Source organism: Danio rerio, chromosome 1, assembly GCF_049306965.1.
Source record: "Danio rerio strain Tuebingen ecotype United States chromosome 1, GRCz12tu, whole genome shotgun sequence".
NCBI classification, from domain to species: Eukaryota; Metazoa; Chordata; class Actinopteri; order Cypriniformes; family Danionidae; genus Danio; species Danio rerio.
The window spans coordinates 60502447-60518229 of record NC_133176.1 but is presented as its reverse complement, the minus strand read 5'-3'; the positions used below and the strand labels follow the sequence as shown (position 1 = coordinate 60518229).

At 35.0% G+C, this 15783-nt stretch overlaps 1 protein-coding gene and 1 long non-coding RNA gene across 5 annotated transcripts in view; one reads left to right on the top strand and one right to left on the bottom strand.

Annotated features, from left to right (window-relative positions):
* Nucleotides 1–296: 296 nt before the first annotated feature.
* Nucleotides 297–15783, bottom strand: part of si:dkey-27j5.8 — a 22627-nt gene continuing 7140 nt past the window's right edge. Inside the window, exons 6-12 of one of the 3 annotated variants that reach the window (XM_073906691.1) lie at nt 4985–5236; nt 4635–4889; nt 3700–3939; nt 3526–3625; nt 2663–2708; nt 2192–2436; nt 297–1460 (exon numbers count right to left, since the gene is read on the bottom strand). In XM_073906691.1, the coding sequence (XP_073762792.1) occupies nt 1406–1460; nt 2192–2436; nt 2663–2708; nt 3526–3625; nt 3700–3939; nt 4635–4889; nt 4985–5236 (1193 nt within the window). In that variant the 3' untranslated portion in view covers nt 297–1405. The remainder of the gene's footprint in view (nt 1461–2191; nt 2437–2662; nt 2709–3525; nt 3626–3699; nt 3940–4634; nt 4890–4984; nt 5237–15783) is intronic. The other 2 variants (XR_012382446.1, XM_073906697.1) reach the window with 2 other exon arrangements.
* Nucleotides 8268–11582, top strand: LOC141375187 (uncharacterized). Of its 2 annotated transcripts, none has more exons than XR_012382805.1 (7): nt 8268–8342; nt 8622–8659; nt 9987–10014; nt 10178–10231; nt 10544–10660; nt 10766–10869; nt 11448–11582. It is a non-coding gene; the product is annotated as an uncharacterized lncRNA (long non-coding RNA). The 2 variants fall into 2 exon arrangements; XR_012382804.1 differs by having other exon boundaries at nt 10172–10231.

Genomic DNA, 15783 nt, shown 5'->3' with positions numbered 1-15783 from the left:
ACCAACTGACCCAGCCGGGGTTGTGCTATCAAGGCAATCGTGCCACCCACTGTGCCACCGTGACACCCATTATATAATTTATACTAATTATAATTTGTTAACTTAATTACTGTATATTTACTTGGTAGCAACTCACTTTAAAAAAAAATTATTTAGCTTACCTATTGCTTCTTCATTAAAACTGTGGCTTTGAAATGTACGCTGTGCATGGATGCCATGTGAGCATTTCATTGTTTTTGATCTGAATATGTAATGTATATCTTGATAAATGACAAAAATAAAATGCTTTCTGTATTAGCAATGTGAACGTGTATTTTCTTTTATTCGTTCTACAGTTTTATTTTTAATTACAGTTGATAATTTACTGACGTCAGGAAAAGATGGAGCGAGAACTGAACAAAACATGCAAGACGTACCAGGACTAGTGTCTGGACTCTAAACAAGAATTAACAAGACTGGAGTGGCAGTATGCTGACAGTCACTTGGATAAAACACGAGGTGCTTTTTCTTTACTAATCTAGACACATTGTGTACATATTGAATTTGAGACAGAATAAATATGATATTTCCTTCTTTCTTTTCCCTTACTGTATACTATTAAGCTCGATTTCTGTAAGGCAGCAGTTCTGCACAGTTTTGCTCCAACCCTAATTAAACACACTTGATTTAACTAGTCTTGTACACCTTGATTAGTTGGATCAACTGTGTTTGATTAGGTTTGGGGCAAAACTGCAGAGCTGCTGCCCTCCAGAAATCCAGTTTGACACCTATGCATGCTATCAGAAAAAATAAATAAATAAAATTACGAACAGTAATTCCCTTATCAACCGCTAGAGGTCAGCAAAGAAACAGCAAAGAAAACCTTTAAATCAGCATGGTGGTTCATATTTATTGACCCATTTTTGAATTAGTGAACATATAAAGAGGAAATTATCTCACAGATACAACAAACTTCCAATATAAGAAGTGTTAAACAGTTAAAAGCTGACAGTTTTACTAGAGTAAATGATTCTTTAGCTGCATAAAGTTAGCATAGGCTAATTGTTATTTAGCATAATCAGAATGTGGTTATATTTCTCTATCATCCTCAGAGTTGTTTAGGTTTCTAAGCTACTCAAACTTAGACTGAAAGTAATGTTAAACTACGAGAAGGCTCCGGGAGCAAACCTGCTTTTTAATGGACTCACCTAACCCCACCCATAACAGTGACATCACTAGCTCCATTGAGTGCAGTGTGTCCGACATCTCAGCTTGCATCATAAAGGCTGCATCCAGATATTATTGTAAACTATAGACAACATTTAACAGATCACACTCAGACAAGCTCAATAATAACATAAATCCACATAGTATCATTAAACTAATCTGAAACCACAACTATTATTCATTAATTTCCCATGGACACTCATTTGAGCATGCTGTAAATCACAGACTCCTCCACAGTTTCCACATTTTCTTGCCTAAAATAAACAAACACAACACAACAGTGTTAGAGATCATATAATCAGTGCTGGTTTAGCTGATGGTGCTTATGTTAGGAGTGTTTTCATATGGCATTATAATTTTGCATTAAGAGTTCTGCGTATAAAAATTACATTTCAAGGAATAAATAAAAGTAAAAAAATATGAAAAGGAAAAAGTTAAATTAACTGCTAAAAATGAAGAGAAAATAACACTAATAATAATGACTGAAAACACTAGCAATATACACAGTAGTCAATTATTAAAGTTTAAGTCAGTTGTTTAAGTCTTTTATTATTATTATTATTATTATTATTATTATTATTATTATTATTATACATTTTACCCTTTGCCTTATATTCCTCTTCATCAGTCTGTAATGCAATAAATGTTATGCACAACATAAAACCTGTGTTACTATATAAAAGAAATCCAGCCAATCAGATGGCTGCTGTATTGTAACACTGGTTTAATATTGAGCAAGCGAGTTGAGCCTGATGTTGCATGTGCATGAAAGAAACTACAAAAACCTTCAAACTGAGGTTGTCATTTGGTCAAAGTCATTTTGCATGATCAAAACATGATCTTTTGTGTGCAGAATTGTTAATGCACATGCAAGAAGTTATTTTGCATGCTCAAAACAGGATCTTTTGTTCACAGAATTACAGTGTTGAAAATATTACAGCTTGTGTTTAGTGCAGTTGTTGGTGGTCCAGCAGTTTCTCCTCACCTGTGGTCTTGATCAGGCTGCTGAACTGGTGTGTTGTCACACTGACGCTGCTCCTCCTCTTCTTTCTTCTTCGGTGTGTTTTTGTGATATTGGACAGTGGCGTACTGGATCTCCTCAGCATCTCTGCATTCAGCACTTATTCTGGGATTCACAGTTTCATACGGAGTTTCATCGGCTAATCCAGGGTCACAAACTGGATTGTCGTAAACTTGAGTTTTCTGTGGCACATCAGAATACAGATCATTCTGAAACACAAGACAATAAAGCATTCATTAGCATCTGAATCAGTCTGATCAACATTTCAGAAATATTTTATTATTCACACTGCAATTAGAAGCAGAAAGATGTGAGATGGGATGTAAATAAACTGAGGATTTTCACATCATAAAATCTAAAATAGATCATAAATTTTAATCACACAAAGGAAAAAATGAGTTTAACTGATTTTAAGGTTGTATCTGTATGATTTACCTGCGTCACTATGAGACCTTCAGATTTAGCACTCCTTTGTTTCTTTCTGTAATAATAACACACATTAACAGAGGATTTATCACTCTAATAAATAAATGAAAATAACATGCATATTAAAAAACGTTACAAATAATCAAACATGAATTCAACACAGGCTCATTGGGAATATGTGCCCAGGGCTACAGTTTTGCAAACTATGAAATATGTGTCTGCGGGTACAACGGCCTGCATTTAGTGTGAAAACACTATCAATATGTGGCGATATGTCATTGGAGACAACTTCTGTACCCTTTTTGTGTTACTGCTGACTGATCACCTCCATATGGACAGCTTTTCCAGGATGGTCAGTGTGCTTGGTAGCTCACCTTGTACAGTGTTGTAGTAGAGTGGACCGGGGTTCAACCCAGTGTTTGACACTTCCAAAAACCAAGTAAAAAAACAACAACATTGTGTTGTTGTGGTTAAAGCATGAGTTTGTGATGATTTTCTCTTCTAATTTGCTTTTGAAAACACTATCGGTTGGGTTTAGGAAAGGGGGTATGTGGATTATAGACGAATTTGAGAAGGATGTTGAGGTTTGCAGAAATGTACACATATTTACAAGAACGAATATGTTTTATAAGAAAACATAGATCAGAAATGTATTTGAGGTTGTCAAAAATGTATACAGCGCCCTCTAGTGGATTTGTGAAATCAAAAACTGCAAGCAGACGAAGACCTGGATAGATATCTTGCAGTTCCGAAAACGTAGCCCTGGGCACATATCTCCACATGGGATGCATGAATTTGCATATTTGACTATAGCAGATATTTTAATTGAGTTAAAATAAAATAAAAAATAAATTTTGTTTCATTGAACTCACATAATAAACAGGACGATGATGACGATGATAATGATGAAGATGATTAATACTCCTACAGATGTCGCTGTGATGATGATGTTTCTCTCAGCATGTTCATGAACTGAAAGATGAAGCAGATCATGATTAAGTCTCCAGACTGATGAAGTTACAGGAGTGTGATGATAAAAGCTTCACCAGTGACAGTGACGGCGTCTGATCTCTGAGCTCCATGTGGATTGTGAGCCTCACAGTAGAAGCGTCCACTCTGTACTGCACTGAAACTCTGTCCAGATCCAACAGCTGAGCTTTGATTCTCCTTAAACCAGTTGAAGCTCAGAGCAGGAGGGTTTGAGTCACTGATGCACATCAGACTCACTGAATCAGAAAAAAGCTGACCAGAATCAGTGACGGACACTGAGACGCTCCTGGGAGGATCTGAGACAGAAAAACACTGATATCATGAATGCGTACAACAAATATGGCATCACAGTTTACTTAAGAAGATTTAAAAAGGACCCTTTTTACAAGAAGTAAAATAAGTGTCTGATGTCCCTAAAGTTTAGTTGTAGATGTGTTTGAAAGCAACTCGTAAGATTTTAATGATATTTTGGCAAAGTGAATGACGTGACTCAAAAAAGAGATTCATTCATCTTGCTGGAGGAGACTTAAAGGTCTGAGTAAAATCATCTGATCTTCCCATCACTAAGAAAGCTTCTGTCAGTCTATGTCACTCCTGTCACTGTTCATTTGTGCTTCATCTAAAACTCAACATCTATAATCCTCTTAGTCTATGCTGACATTATCTTCAGCAGCTCAAACACTCTAATGGCTAATGGACAGACGGCTGCTTCTCACTCAGGGCTGCTGTTTATGCTAATGAGGGAGAGATGGGCACTAGTGGGCGGGGATTCCCCCCCTCTGATGACACGTACAAAGGGAGAATGTCAATCAAAGTGCTTCTGCAGACTGACTTTATCAAGTCTGATTATGACAAACACAAATAATTCATTATTAATTTTAGACGCTGGCTATATTTACACATTTACACGGGCTATATTTAAACAACTGTCTGACCTTTTTCATAAAAGGTCCCCCGTAGTATATCAGTTGCTGAACCATTATTTACTCACATTGGACATCTAAAGTCACAGGATCAGAGTATTTCTCTCCATACTTATTTTTGTATCTACACTTGTATTCTCCACTGTCATCAGAGCTGATCTTGGAGATGTTGAAGATTCTTCCAGATCTTACAGATGTTTCTCCTTTATACCAGTTGATTTCTGCAGGAGGGTTTGAGTCGCTGCTGCAGCTCAGAGTCACTGAATCTCCAGACATTATTACAGCAGATCTGTTCATAGACACTGAGATGTTCCTGGGTGGGTCTGAAAAACAGAAACACAAACTGTTAACAGTCATAATAGTTTTGACATCACAGATCATGTTTTAATGGTTTAATGTCATAGTTTTTCTAACTCACACTGGACATCTAAAGTCACTGGATCAGAGTATTTCTCTCCATGTTTATTTCTGGCTCTACACTTGTATTCTCCACTGTCATCAGAGCTGATCTTGGAGATGTTGAAGATTCTTCCTGAACTCAGAGATGTATTTCCTTTAAACCAGCTGAAGTTTGCGGGAGGGTTTGAGTCACTGCTGCAGTTCAGAGTCACTGAATCTCCCTCCATTATTACAGCAGATCTGTTGGAGATCACAGGAGTATCTGGAGCATCTGCAGGAGAAACATAGATAAAGACAAATAAATATGACCATCAGTTTATGTATGTACTGTATACATCATACTAAAAGAGCTGCCCATTGTTTTTGTATTGTTTTTTTATATTCTTAGAATTTTTAATAATAAGGTAATGGTATGCTAATAAGCAGATGATAGCAGATAATAAACATTTGCAATTATTTTAAGTTGTTGTTGTTTTTGAGGTTTAAAGTAATTTAAGTAAATGGTCATGAAACATTTATAATCATAAAAAAAACACACTTTATGAATATGAAGGAGATTTTATGCATGTTTAAGACTGTCATTAAGAGTCATTTGCTTAGTTATGTCATTTTAAATGCTAAAATATATGCAAAGCTAAATATATAAACAAATTAAATTCCAAATTTGAAGCTGATATCACCAAAAATCAGTTTTCAGTAAGTTTTTGTTCAGCTGCAGTACCAGACATGACCACGGGATTTCCATTGGTGACCACACAAGAGCGCCCCCTTTGTTTAAAGAATATTTCACAAGTCTACAATGTAAAAAATTATGATCAATTAGTCATGACAGCACATGTTTTTAGTTCATTGTAACTTTATAAACTAAGTTAATCATTTTCTAACTTAATTTTATAAGTTACGCAGGCTGTTTTAAGTCAGTTTAACATAGCATAAGTTCAATGGACTTATAGGGCTAATTTGATTCAGCTTTAAAATTTAAGGCAAACAATATTTTTTAACAGTGTAAAGTAGAATGTTATTGTGGGTGGCATTTGATTTGAATTTACTTTCTAAAAAACATCTCAAAACATTTAACATGTAGATTGCTGTAGCAAAGTAATGCTTTACAACTCTGACAAGTATCATTGTTGCAATCAATAAATAACTGTTGCTCAGTAACATTAAAAATCAGTCACTAAATATAGAAACTACAAGCATTAGGCTTTCAAATGATATATACCTGTAGTTTGTCATGATTGCTTCATGTTTACTAAAATATTACAATATTAATAATGCAGCCATAAATGCTCCAACAGGTTGTAAGGTGACAGTAAATGTGTTTTAATGACTCTTCCTTTGTAACAAAACCCCAAAAAGCAGAAGTCCAAGACCTTTTCAATGATAGTTTTTCATGAATACATTAGGATTTATTTGCAAAAAGGAATGTAAACTTAAATGTTAGAGTGCAGGGAAAGTGGCAGGGCCTGATCACTTTATATGTGTATTTTCTAATCGTATAGCTGTATGATTTGTCAAAACGTTTCCATTTACTTGACCACGTAAATGAATCTCTGTTAAATGGATATAGTTCTGCTCTTTAAATCCAGCGCTATGTGCAGATTTACCAGGTTAAGTCAAATAAAGCATCTGATACTTTTTATTCATATTTTTTATTAGTACACCGGAGAATTTATATTATTATTTACAGAAGAGTACAAGCTATATCTATATCTATCTTATTTTTATTTCTGAATCTATCTTATTTTTATCTTATATTAAGCTATATCTTATTTTCGGGGGTACTGAATCTCGCTGCGGGTCGGAGGGAGGAGGAGGGTTGTCAGTTTAAGACCCCTGCTCTAGAGTGTGTATGTTTTCTAACTCTCTGAAACTGACCCTTTTAGGCTTTGATCCTAATTGTGTTGTTTTGTTGACTGTTCACTGTAAAAAATTTCCAGGTTTTCACAACAAGTTACTGTAATTTTTCACAGTAAATTACATTAGTATCCCTTCACAGTATTTAACTGAAAAATTCACAGTAATATGTTGTATTCATAATTTTATTGTGAAATAACGGCAGGTAGCATGATTACAGCCAATTACTGTGAAAAGGGCTATATCTTTTGCACGTTAGTTATAGAAATTCAAACCTTTTTTTAACTCAACGTAGAAATTAATACAAATGAACTTTTAACAGATAATAACAGAATGTTTTTAGCCCCAAAACGATTTGGTTACCAACATCTTTTTGGTTGTACTGCACCTTTATTTAATTTTATACAGTTAACATAGAATAGGAAAGAATATTTAATGAACAACTGTGTGCTTAGCCAAAACATAATAAACTGGAATAAAAAGTAATTAATTAATGAAACCAAAGACTGTTAAACAGCCAACAATTATTTCAATGTCAGGGTAAATGTCTGCTTTAGACGGTTTCATGAGTATTGGGCACCTGTCATCGCCTGGAGGTCACTAAACTCAGAATTAAATATATATATAAATTATTATTATTTTTATCTATATAAATAAACCACAGATTAGAGTTTTAAACAACTACATTCTAGCATGAAAAACAGTTAAAACTTCATTTTCGGACGCATATAGAGCCATCGAAGACGGGGCAATTGTCCCATTGTCTAGCCTGAAGACAGGCGCCTCTCGGCGGATACATGAGTAATGAGCGCCGTTACCGCCTGGAGGTCATAGATCTCCGCTACCGGCAAAACACACTTAAAATTACACACAATCTTTACTAACAATTCACAGATTTGTGTTTTGAAGAACTACATTCTCGCATGAAAAAGTGTTAAAACTTTATTTCATTACATATTACAAGCACTATTTATAATATTATGTGCCTTCTCATCCACCATTACAGCTTGATGCAGCTTGGTGCGAAATGAATCCTGGGAGGAAAAAATAATAATTCTCAATACACTCAAACCGAACTTTATTCTTATTGTTGAAGTCAGAAATATGTAATATTTTGAATGGCGAAGAAAATAATTAACTTTATATTTCAATCAATATATTACTTTTGCACTGCTTCGGTTCAGGACTCGTGTGACATTGAATCAGATTCAGATATTTTATCAGACGTGTTCATGAGCTCATAGTCATCAACAAGCAATTCGTGTTCAAGCAGTACACGAACCAAGCAATATGATGAAATATTAATGAATTATATGTTTGCGTCTTACAATATTATACAAAACGGAATCGTTTTCAGGCGAATTCGACTCTTTACTGTTCACTTAAAGGAGCCGAATTCGACTCTTTACTGTTCACTTAAAAGAGCCGATTCATTGAACAGAACTGACTCGACTCGAACGCAAACAAGCGCCATCACGACAACGCCTGCGTCGTCTCTTCACCCAACGGATTCATCCTCGGTAAGTGTTTAAATATGACTTTTGTCCGTTAAATGATTGTTGTATGTGTATTTCTGTATAGGGCATGTCATTTAACAGGAATTTACCGAGTACTTTAGTTGTACTCGCACGTACAGGGTTTAAGCGCGCCTTTTTTTAAAACAAGAAATTAACGACGCCAGATGGTGATTGTAGTGTTTTCTGAGGTAACTTGTTATTAGCATAACGTTAACGTTAGTTCCTGAAAAAAAAGGAAATTTTCTTTAATTAACTTCTTGTTAACTGCATTTTCTGTTTCAGTACAAGACTGAAGTAAAGGTGAAATGACTAAAGTTAAGGTAAGCTCTGACCTTCACTTAAGTTAACGTTACGGTTACGTTAGTCACCATCATGTACGTTAATTTTGTTCACTGTAACGTTAACGTTAAGTTAGTTAAATAAACTAAACTCATTATGAAACAAGTCTTAACTGTTTTATTAAATGAGGCTTATAATACAATTCAGTTGTATTCTTTTAAACTAACACTAACACAGTACATATTGTATATTTCTCACTGGTGTTAATGCATTGCTAACATTTACTAATGAGAACTAATTGTTTATGTCACTAACTGTAACGTAGACTAACCATATTCCGTACACAACGATGTTCCGTACAGATGACCTTTTAACGTTAATCTCTGAATAAATACTTATGGGTCGTAGGCAAGCTATATATCTGTGTAATCTTTAATTCTCACTCTTTCAGCCCCAACCACAACAGAGACATTCCTACTATATGTTTCCGAGTAAAATCAGTAAGTTTGCTACGTCCACCTAATGCGCTTGAAAACAGAAAGTGGGCAAGCTTAAAGTGCGAGTGTCGCCTGGGAGGGGAGACATTTAAAGCCCCGACAATATGCTTTTGCATTTAATTTATGCATCACACAGTATTACAGTCTTTATGAAGTGAATATTATGTTATCACAAATTGTTAAATAAATTATCTTTTGTTAAATAAATGCTTTGAAATGGGGATGTTTAAACATCAATTGTGGGTAAATACCGCATGTCGCAACTCTCCGCCTGAGAGACAGGCTGCAAACGCTGTTTGGATCCTCCTTTTGCAGTAATGATGTTTATATTCATAAAAGGTCAGTCAAGTTAGCTTCAATGTGCATGAATTTAATGTTTTTATATTTTGAATTGTCATGCTGTAATAAAATAAACATGATATAAAAAGTAAATGATTTTGAAGCTATTTCATTTAAAACTTTCATAAAAGAGTTATTTAATATATCATTAACTTCAAGTTAAACACAATAATAGTATATTCTGACATAAGAATTTAATAAGACTTCAAACAATGGCCATTTTTGCCAGTAAATTAAAGTTATGCGCCCTGTACGGAACACTATTTTAGTCATGTACGGAACACCGTTAATACCTATCATCTTCCGTACACATGCGAAGGCGGTACTTATCCCATCTTTTCTCAAAAACTACTGGTCCAAAAGACATCAATCAAGATTTGGATTGTGCAATAGGTATTCCCCCAGAGAATGAACACACAAGCATGCTTATCTGGCTTTCAATGACGGAGGAGTGGTCGTTTGAGTGCGCTGAATAGCGAAAAGTGTACGGAACATGGTTAGTCTACGTTAGATTTTATTTTTTGGTGTTCAGGTGTACCTGATAATAGCTGAAGTGTGAGGTGAGTAAATTCTGAGCACACAAATATAACCTAAATTCATTAACACAATCTAAACCTATATATATATATATATATATATATATATATATATGGGTATGTGTGTGTGTGTTAGGTTGAGTCTTATTCTACTCTTATTATATTCATATTTTTTTTGCAGCCACAGCCATTGATGTTGAAACACTGATGCTACCAATCACCCCTCGCTTGATTATTAAAGGTAATGTTGATGCCTTCCTCATTTTTATTAGATTTTTAAATGTCAGGTTTTTCACAGATTTGTTGTGAGCAGTTTCTTGTACAAACTCTTTTTCTTCTTCCAGAAGTTCCACCAGTACCTCCAGTAGTAGTAAATATTAGACAAAGATTTTTTTTAAACTATAGTTTTTATTTTTATTAGCAATTTTACTGGGCATGTGTGTTTGTTTGCTTGGTTTTTAATAGGCAGAGCATGGAATGTCAACTTTGTTTCTACAAACAAATTTAATTATTCACAAACATCTCTAATTTAGTCCTTCTTTCCCCCTTTTAGTCTTATTCCTTGGAGGGTCGAGTGGTCATGGGACCTCACCTGGGTTTCACAACTGACTTTGGATCTGGTCTGAAACTGAAGTATGCTGAAGATGCCTTTTGCACTCTGGAATTTAAGGTAATGTCTACAATAAATATTGTAACTGAGGGCTTGTTTTGGGGGGTTAAACAAGGAATGTATAGGAACACAAGTCATGACTCCCCTTGTCCCCTTGTTATAAAGGGCCGTGTTGCAGACACAATTTGTTTGTCTGTGCTGGAGACCAAAGGGGAAGCTGTCTTTAAAAGAATGGGGCTCTTATACCATATGTGAAGTTACCTATTCAGGTGAGTGGATTACATGCAAGTCATTGCAAATGCATAAATAGTGGGAAATTTTTACTGGGCAGCACAAATTAAGTGAAACTCAAAAAACGTTGAAAAATATTTGGAATATTTGCAAAAAACTTGATTGAAATGAATACAACACAAGTGCTGTATCACTTCAATCAAGTTTTTTTTGCAAAATTTTCCTAATATTTAAATCATGAAAAATTAGCTTGATGCAAGAAACATCTTGCTAGTATTCAAGAGCAAGTACTGTGATGCATGTGTTAACTTTGCAATAAGTGTGAACCCAGCATTAGATTATAGTCTGTAATCAGAAGGTGTAAATCAAATCAACTGTTTTAAAATGCTCTGCCTAGGTCATTAAAACCACTATTTGTTGTTGGACTGTTCTTGATTGTGTGTTTGTGATGGAAATGTTTTTCAGATGTTTTTGTTTAAATGATTGCAGTTTGACTGAGCTACAGTATTGTCAGCATGTTCAAACTGAGCTAACAGTAATTTTGCTCTCTAGTGCAGCAGTAGTGTCCCAGTAGTGTTGTATGAAGCTAACTGTTTGTCTGCCCTTTTGCTTATAGGTGCTTTTTGGGCACCAGTTTGGAGATGGAAGACAGACGAAGTCAAAGAAGCAGAGAAGACACATCAACCAGCAAGTGTGTAAAATTATCAGGAAAATAATTGACCTTGAATGGACGACTGCCTAATTTAGCAAGAAGTTTTTTCTCTCTCTCTCATGTGTATATATATATATATATATATATATATATATATATATATATATATATATATATATATATATATATATATATATATATAAATGAGAGAGAGAGAGAGCGCACTCTGAAGCACTGCTTTTTATATGTATGCTACATATGATGTCAGATTTTTTTATTAATATGTTCTTATAGTATTTTTTGAGGCTTCACCTTCACCTTTTGAAAGTTTTCTAAAATGTTTACACAGATGTCATAAAGCTGTAAAATAAATCTGTAAAATGTATGTGTGTTTGTTTTTATTTTGATTTTAGAGTCTTCTCAGATCACCCAAAAATGAAGATTCTGTCGTCATTTACGCATCCTCAGGTTGTTTGGACACAAAGAGGAATATTTGATATTTTTATTTCTGTGTTTAACAAAAAAAAATCATTTTTAACAGAGCTGGAATAACCTGAGGGTGAGTAAATTAAGACAGAATTTAAATATGCTTTGAAATTTTACAGCACCAAACTGTTAAATTACAGTAATCCAGGATATAACTGTAACTTTACAGTTAAATCAGGTATTTAAACTGCAACCTACTGCTAAATCACAGTAATCGTTTTGCAAATTCACAGTAAAATATAGTTAATTCTACAAGATAATACTGTGAAATCACAGTAACGGACTTTATTATCTACTGTAAAGTTACAATATATGGTTGTAATTTCACAATAATTTAATGTGACAAAACCACAGTAAATTACTGTGAACTACCTCACAATAATTTACTGTGAATTTACATACAGTAATTTACTGTGAAAGTAATGCAATTATTAGCCAGTAATTTACTGTGAATTTAAGGTCAAATTTTTTACAGTGTTGCTTTAAATGCAAATGAGATTGTGCTGTTTACAAAAGAGGGAGGAGCTACAAATGCCTGTGCATCTTCATGAAAAGCTGAAAATATCAAAAGAAGTGGCTCAGAAACATTTCTAGAGTGATTCATTAATTCTGATTGAATTGACTTGAGAGCGATGAATCCTGTTTACATTGTGCAGGTGGAAAAGAAGAGTACTGCCTATTTCAAGGAGAGGGGTCTGGCTGCAGACCTGGTGCAGACCACAGTGACGTCACTATAGCTCAATTCGAAAGCATTGTGTCTGACATTGCATCGCTGAGTGATGCAGTCTCAGCTTGCATCATAAAGGCTGCATATAGATACTATTGATTTCAAGAAGTCTATCGGGAGGGACTCAATCGTTCATCAATTGAAAGACAGAAGTTAATCATATGCAGTCAGGAATGGAAAAAACATTTGATTTGCTTATCTCCCGAGTCCTTGTGTTGTCATTCATCTCTCTACATGCTGAACATAATGAATGAACAAATCAAATCACAAATAAACCTGAAGACTGGAAAGCTGAACTAACTGTGTGCTTCCAGCTCAGACTCCTGTCGCTGTTCATTTGTGCTTCATCTAAAACTCCACATCTATAATCCTCTTAGTCTATGCTGACATTATCTTCAACAGCTCAAACACTCTAATGGCTAATGGACAGACGGCTGCTTCTCACTCAAGGCTGCTGTTTATGCTAATGAGGGAGAGATGGGCACTAGTGGGCGGGGCTTTCCCCCTTGATGACATCATACAGAGGGAGAATGTCAATCAAAGTGTTTCTGCAGACTGTTTTGATCAAGTCTGATTATAACAAATACAATTAATTATTATTATTTTACTTTAGGTTATATTCACACACCGCTAACAGACATCTGTGTTTAAACCCCTAATAAACATGATTTTTCATAAAAGGTCCCCTTTAATATATCAGTTGCTGAAACATCATGTACTCACACTGCACATCTAAAGTCACAGGATCAGAGTATTTCTCTCCATGATCATTTCTGGCTCTACACTTGTATTCTCCACTGTCATCAGCTTTGATTTTGGAGATGTTGAAGATTCTTCCAGATCCTACAAGTGTTTCTCCTTTAAACCAGCTGATTTCTGCAGGAGGGTTTGAGTCGCTGCTGCAGTTCAGAGTCACTGAATTGTAATGCAGCCATTCAGTTTCAAAGTACAACATGTGCCGGGAAAAACTAATGTTACTGCTGACTACCTGTCCCGATGCTCTAGTGAAGTTCTGGAAGAGGGGGAGAGTGTGACGGCCTGAAAGGTTGGCCGCACAGTTCTGTGTAACAGCGTGCGTATTTACACACACACACACACACACACACACGCAACCATGCAAACATATTCACAGTTATGCAGACATGACATTTCATTTTATAGTTTCTTTCTCCATATCTATTATACAAATCTCAATACACATTAGTTTCTTTCTTGTGCTTTATTTATAGAAACCATACATTTTTGTTACTACTAAATTAATTTGGAGTGCACACAAATTAGTTTCGTTGTATGATTAATGTTTGTTTCTTTTGAGTTACCGAGTGGTGTGCTGGAGACAGAAAGTGGTGGCTTCCGGTGCGGCAAAGATTGGAGTCCGGGCGGGAACGCCGGATTTATGCAAAATGGTTCCGCCCGGGCAAACCAACCGCTTGAATAATGCAGGGGGAGAAGTCATTTTAGATATCCTCTTTGATCAAATATTTATGTATTGATTTTGTTAATTTGTTTATATTGGTTAATGTTTGATTTTATTATTTTTGTGGTAATGTTGTTATTGCATTTATTTTGTTTTTGTGATGTATGTAGTAATGTGAATTTTTGTCTTTATCCCTTTGTAATTTAAATGAGCTCATCCTTTTCTTTATAAGCCTGGCTGTTCTTCATTGTAGCAGGTCATTTTGTGTTGGTTGGTTATGTTGGCCTCATGTTCCTTTACTTTCTTTTTTTGTTAAATTATATTAATTTGAGGACTTATGTCCTATTTGTTGAGAATAAATCTCAAGTGGAGGATTTTTGGGTTGTGTTCTGTTTCCTTTGACCCTCGGTCCCTTACAGATACTCAGGTGGATTTATTGGCACTGTAAGACGCTTTACAGCATTGACAAAGCATTAGTAACAATAAATTACAGATGCACATTTCCACACAATTAAAAATAAAAAGGTAAAAAAGATTAAACAAATCAGGATGAGAAGCATTTCAGTCACTGCCACTCTTAACAAAACTGACTAATCAGAATATTGATATTGCTTACAATATGATTGGTTATAAATGAAGCAGAACACATTCATATACCTTTAAGCACTGTACATCAGAAAACCACATTTCTTTAAGTAGCAGGAGATGGAGACCTCTGGTGGTGGAGTGAGGGTTTTACACATTGAACTCTATTTTAGCAATCTAAGCACAAAAGTCTAAAGCAGATGGAGCAAAAGCACCAATGAGGTGTCTGAATCCACTTTTGCTATTTAAGGATTTAGACCGGCACATGGTCTAAAAGGGTCTTACTTCTCTTAATCAGTTGTGGATGTGTTTAGGGTGTAATATGCAATAACTCAATCAGAGACTCATCTCTCATTCCCTTTAAGAGTCAGGTGTGGGCTCGCCATGGCACATTCACTATTCACTGAAAACTTCATTGGATTCACCAAAGCACAGAGGTAAAGAAGGCACAGGAGGAGATCAGGGTTTTTATATTCATGCAGACAATAATATATATATATATATTTTTTACGTTTTAAATCTTTAATTTACTTTATATTTTAAGGTCACTTAAAGTGCTTTAAAATGTGCAGTTTTATTCAATGTTTGAATAAAATCTCAACCAAAACATCACCATGACATGAGGGTGGGACATAGTGTAGCTCCTCCTCTTAAATTTTTTTTTCTTCTTAAAAATCAGCCAATAGTGTTCTGTTTAATCACCGCTCTGCCAGTGAGAGTGGTTGAGCTCAAGTGCATCAAGTGAAAAACAGATGAGAAGCATCTAGAAAGGGGCGGGGCATGTCAGATACTAGAAAGCATTTGATTGGTTATGATGTGAAGAGACACTACAGTGTGAGATGACGTAAATAGGCTAAAACTGTTGATCCATTTAAGCGGAAGTGACAAACTACAAGCTTTACATGTTTATATCAGTTTTATATCTTCTAAATGCGAATTTTGTCATTGTTTTGGAGAACACTAACTTATAGATTTCCTTAAAACTAACAACACTGATACCAACATCTAAACAAATTTATTATACTTTCATGAGACCTTTAAAGATATTCATGTACTGCTGTACGTCCCTGTGTGTGTAATGAGCA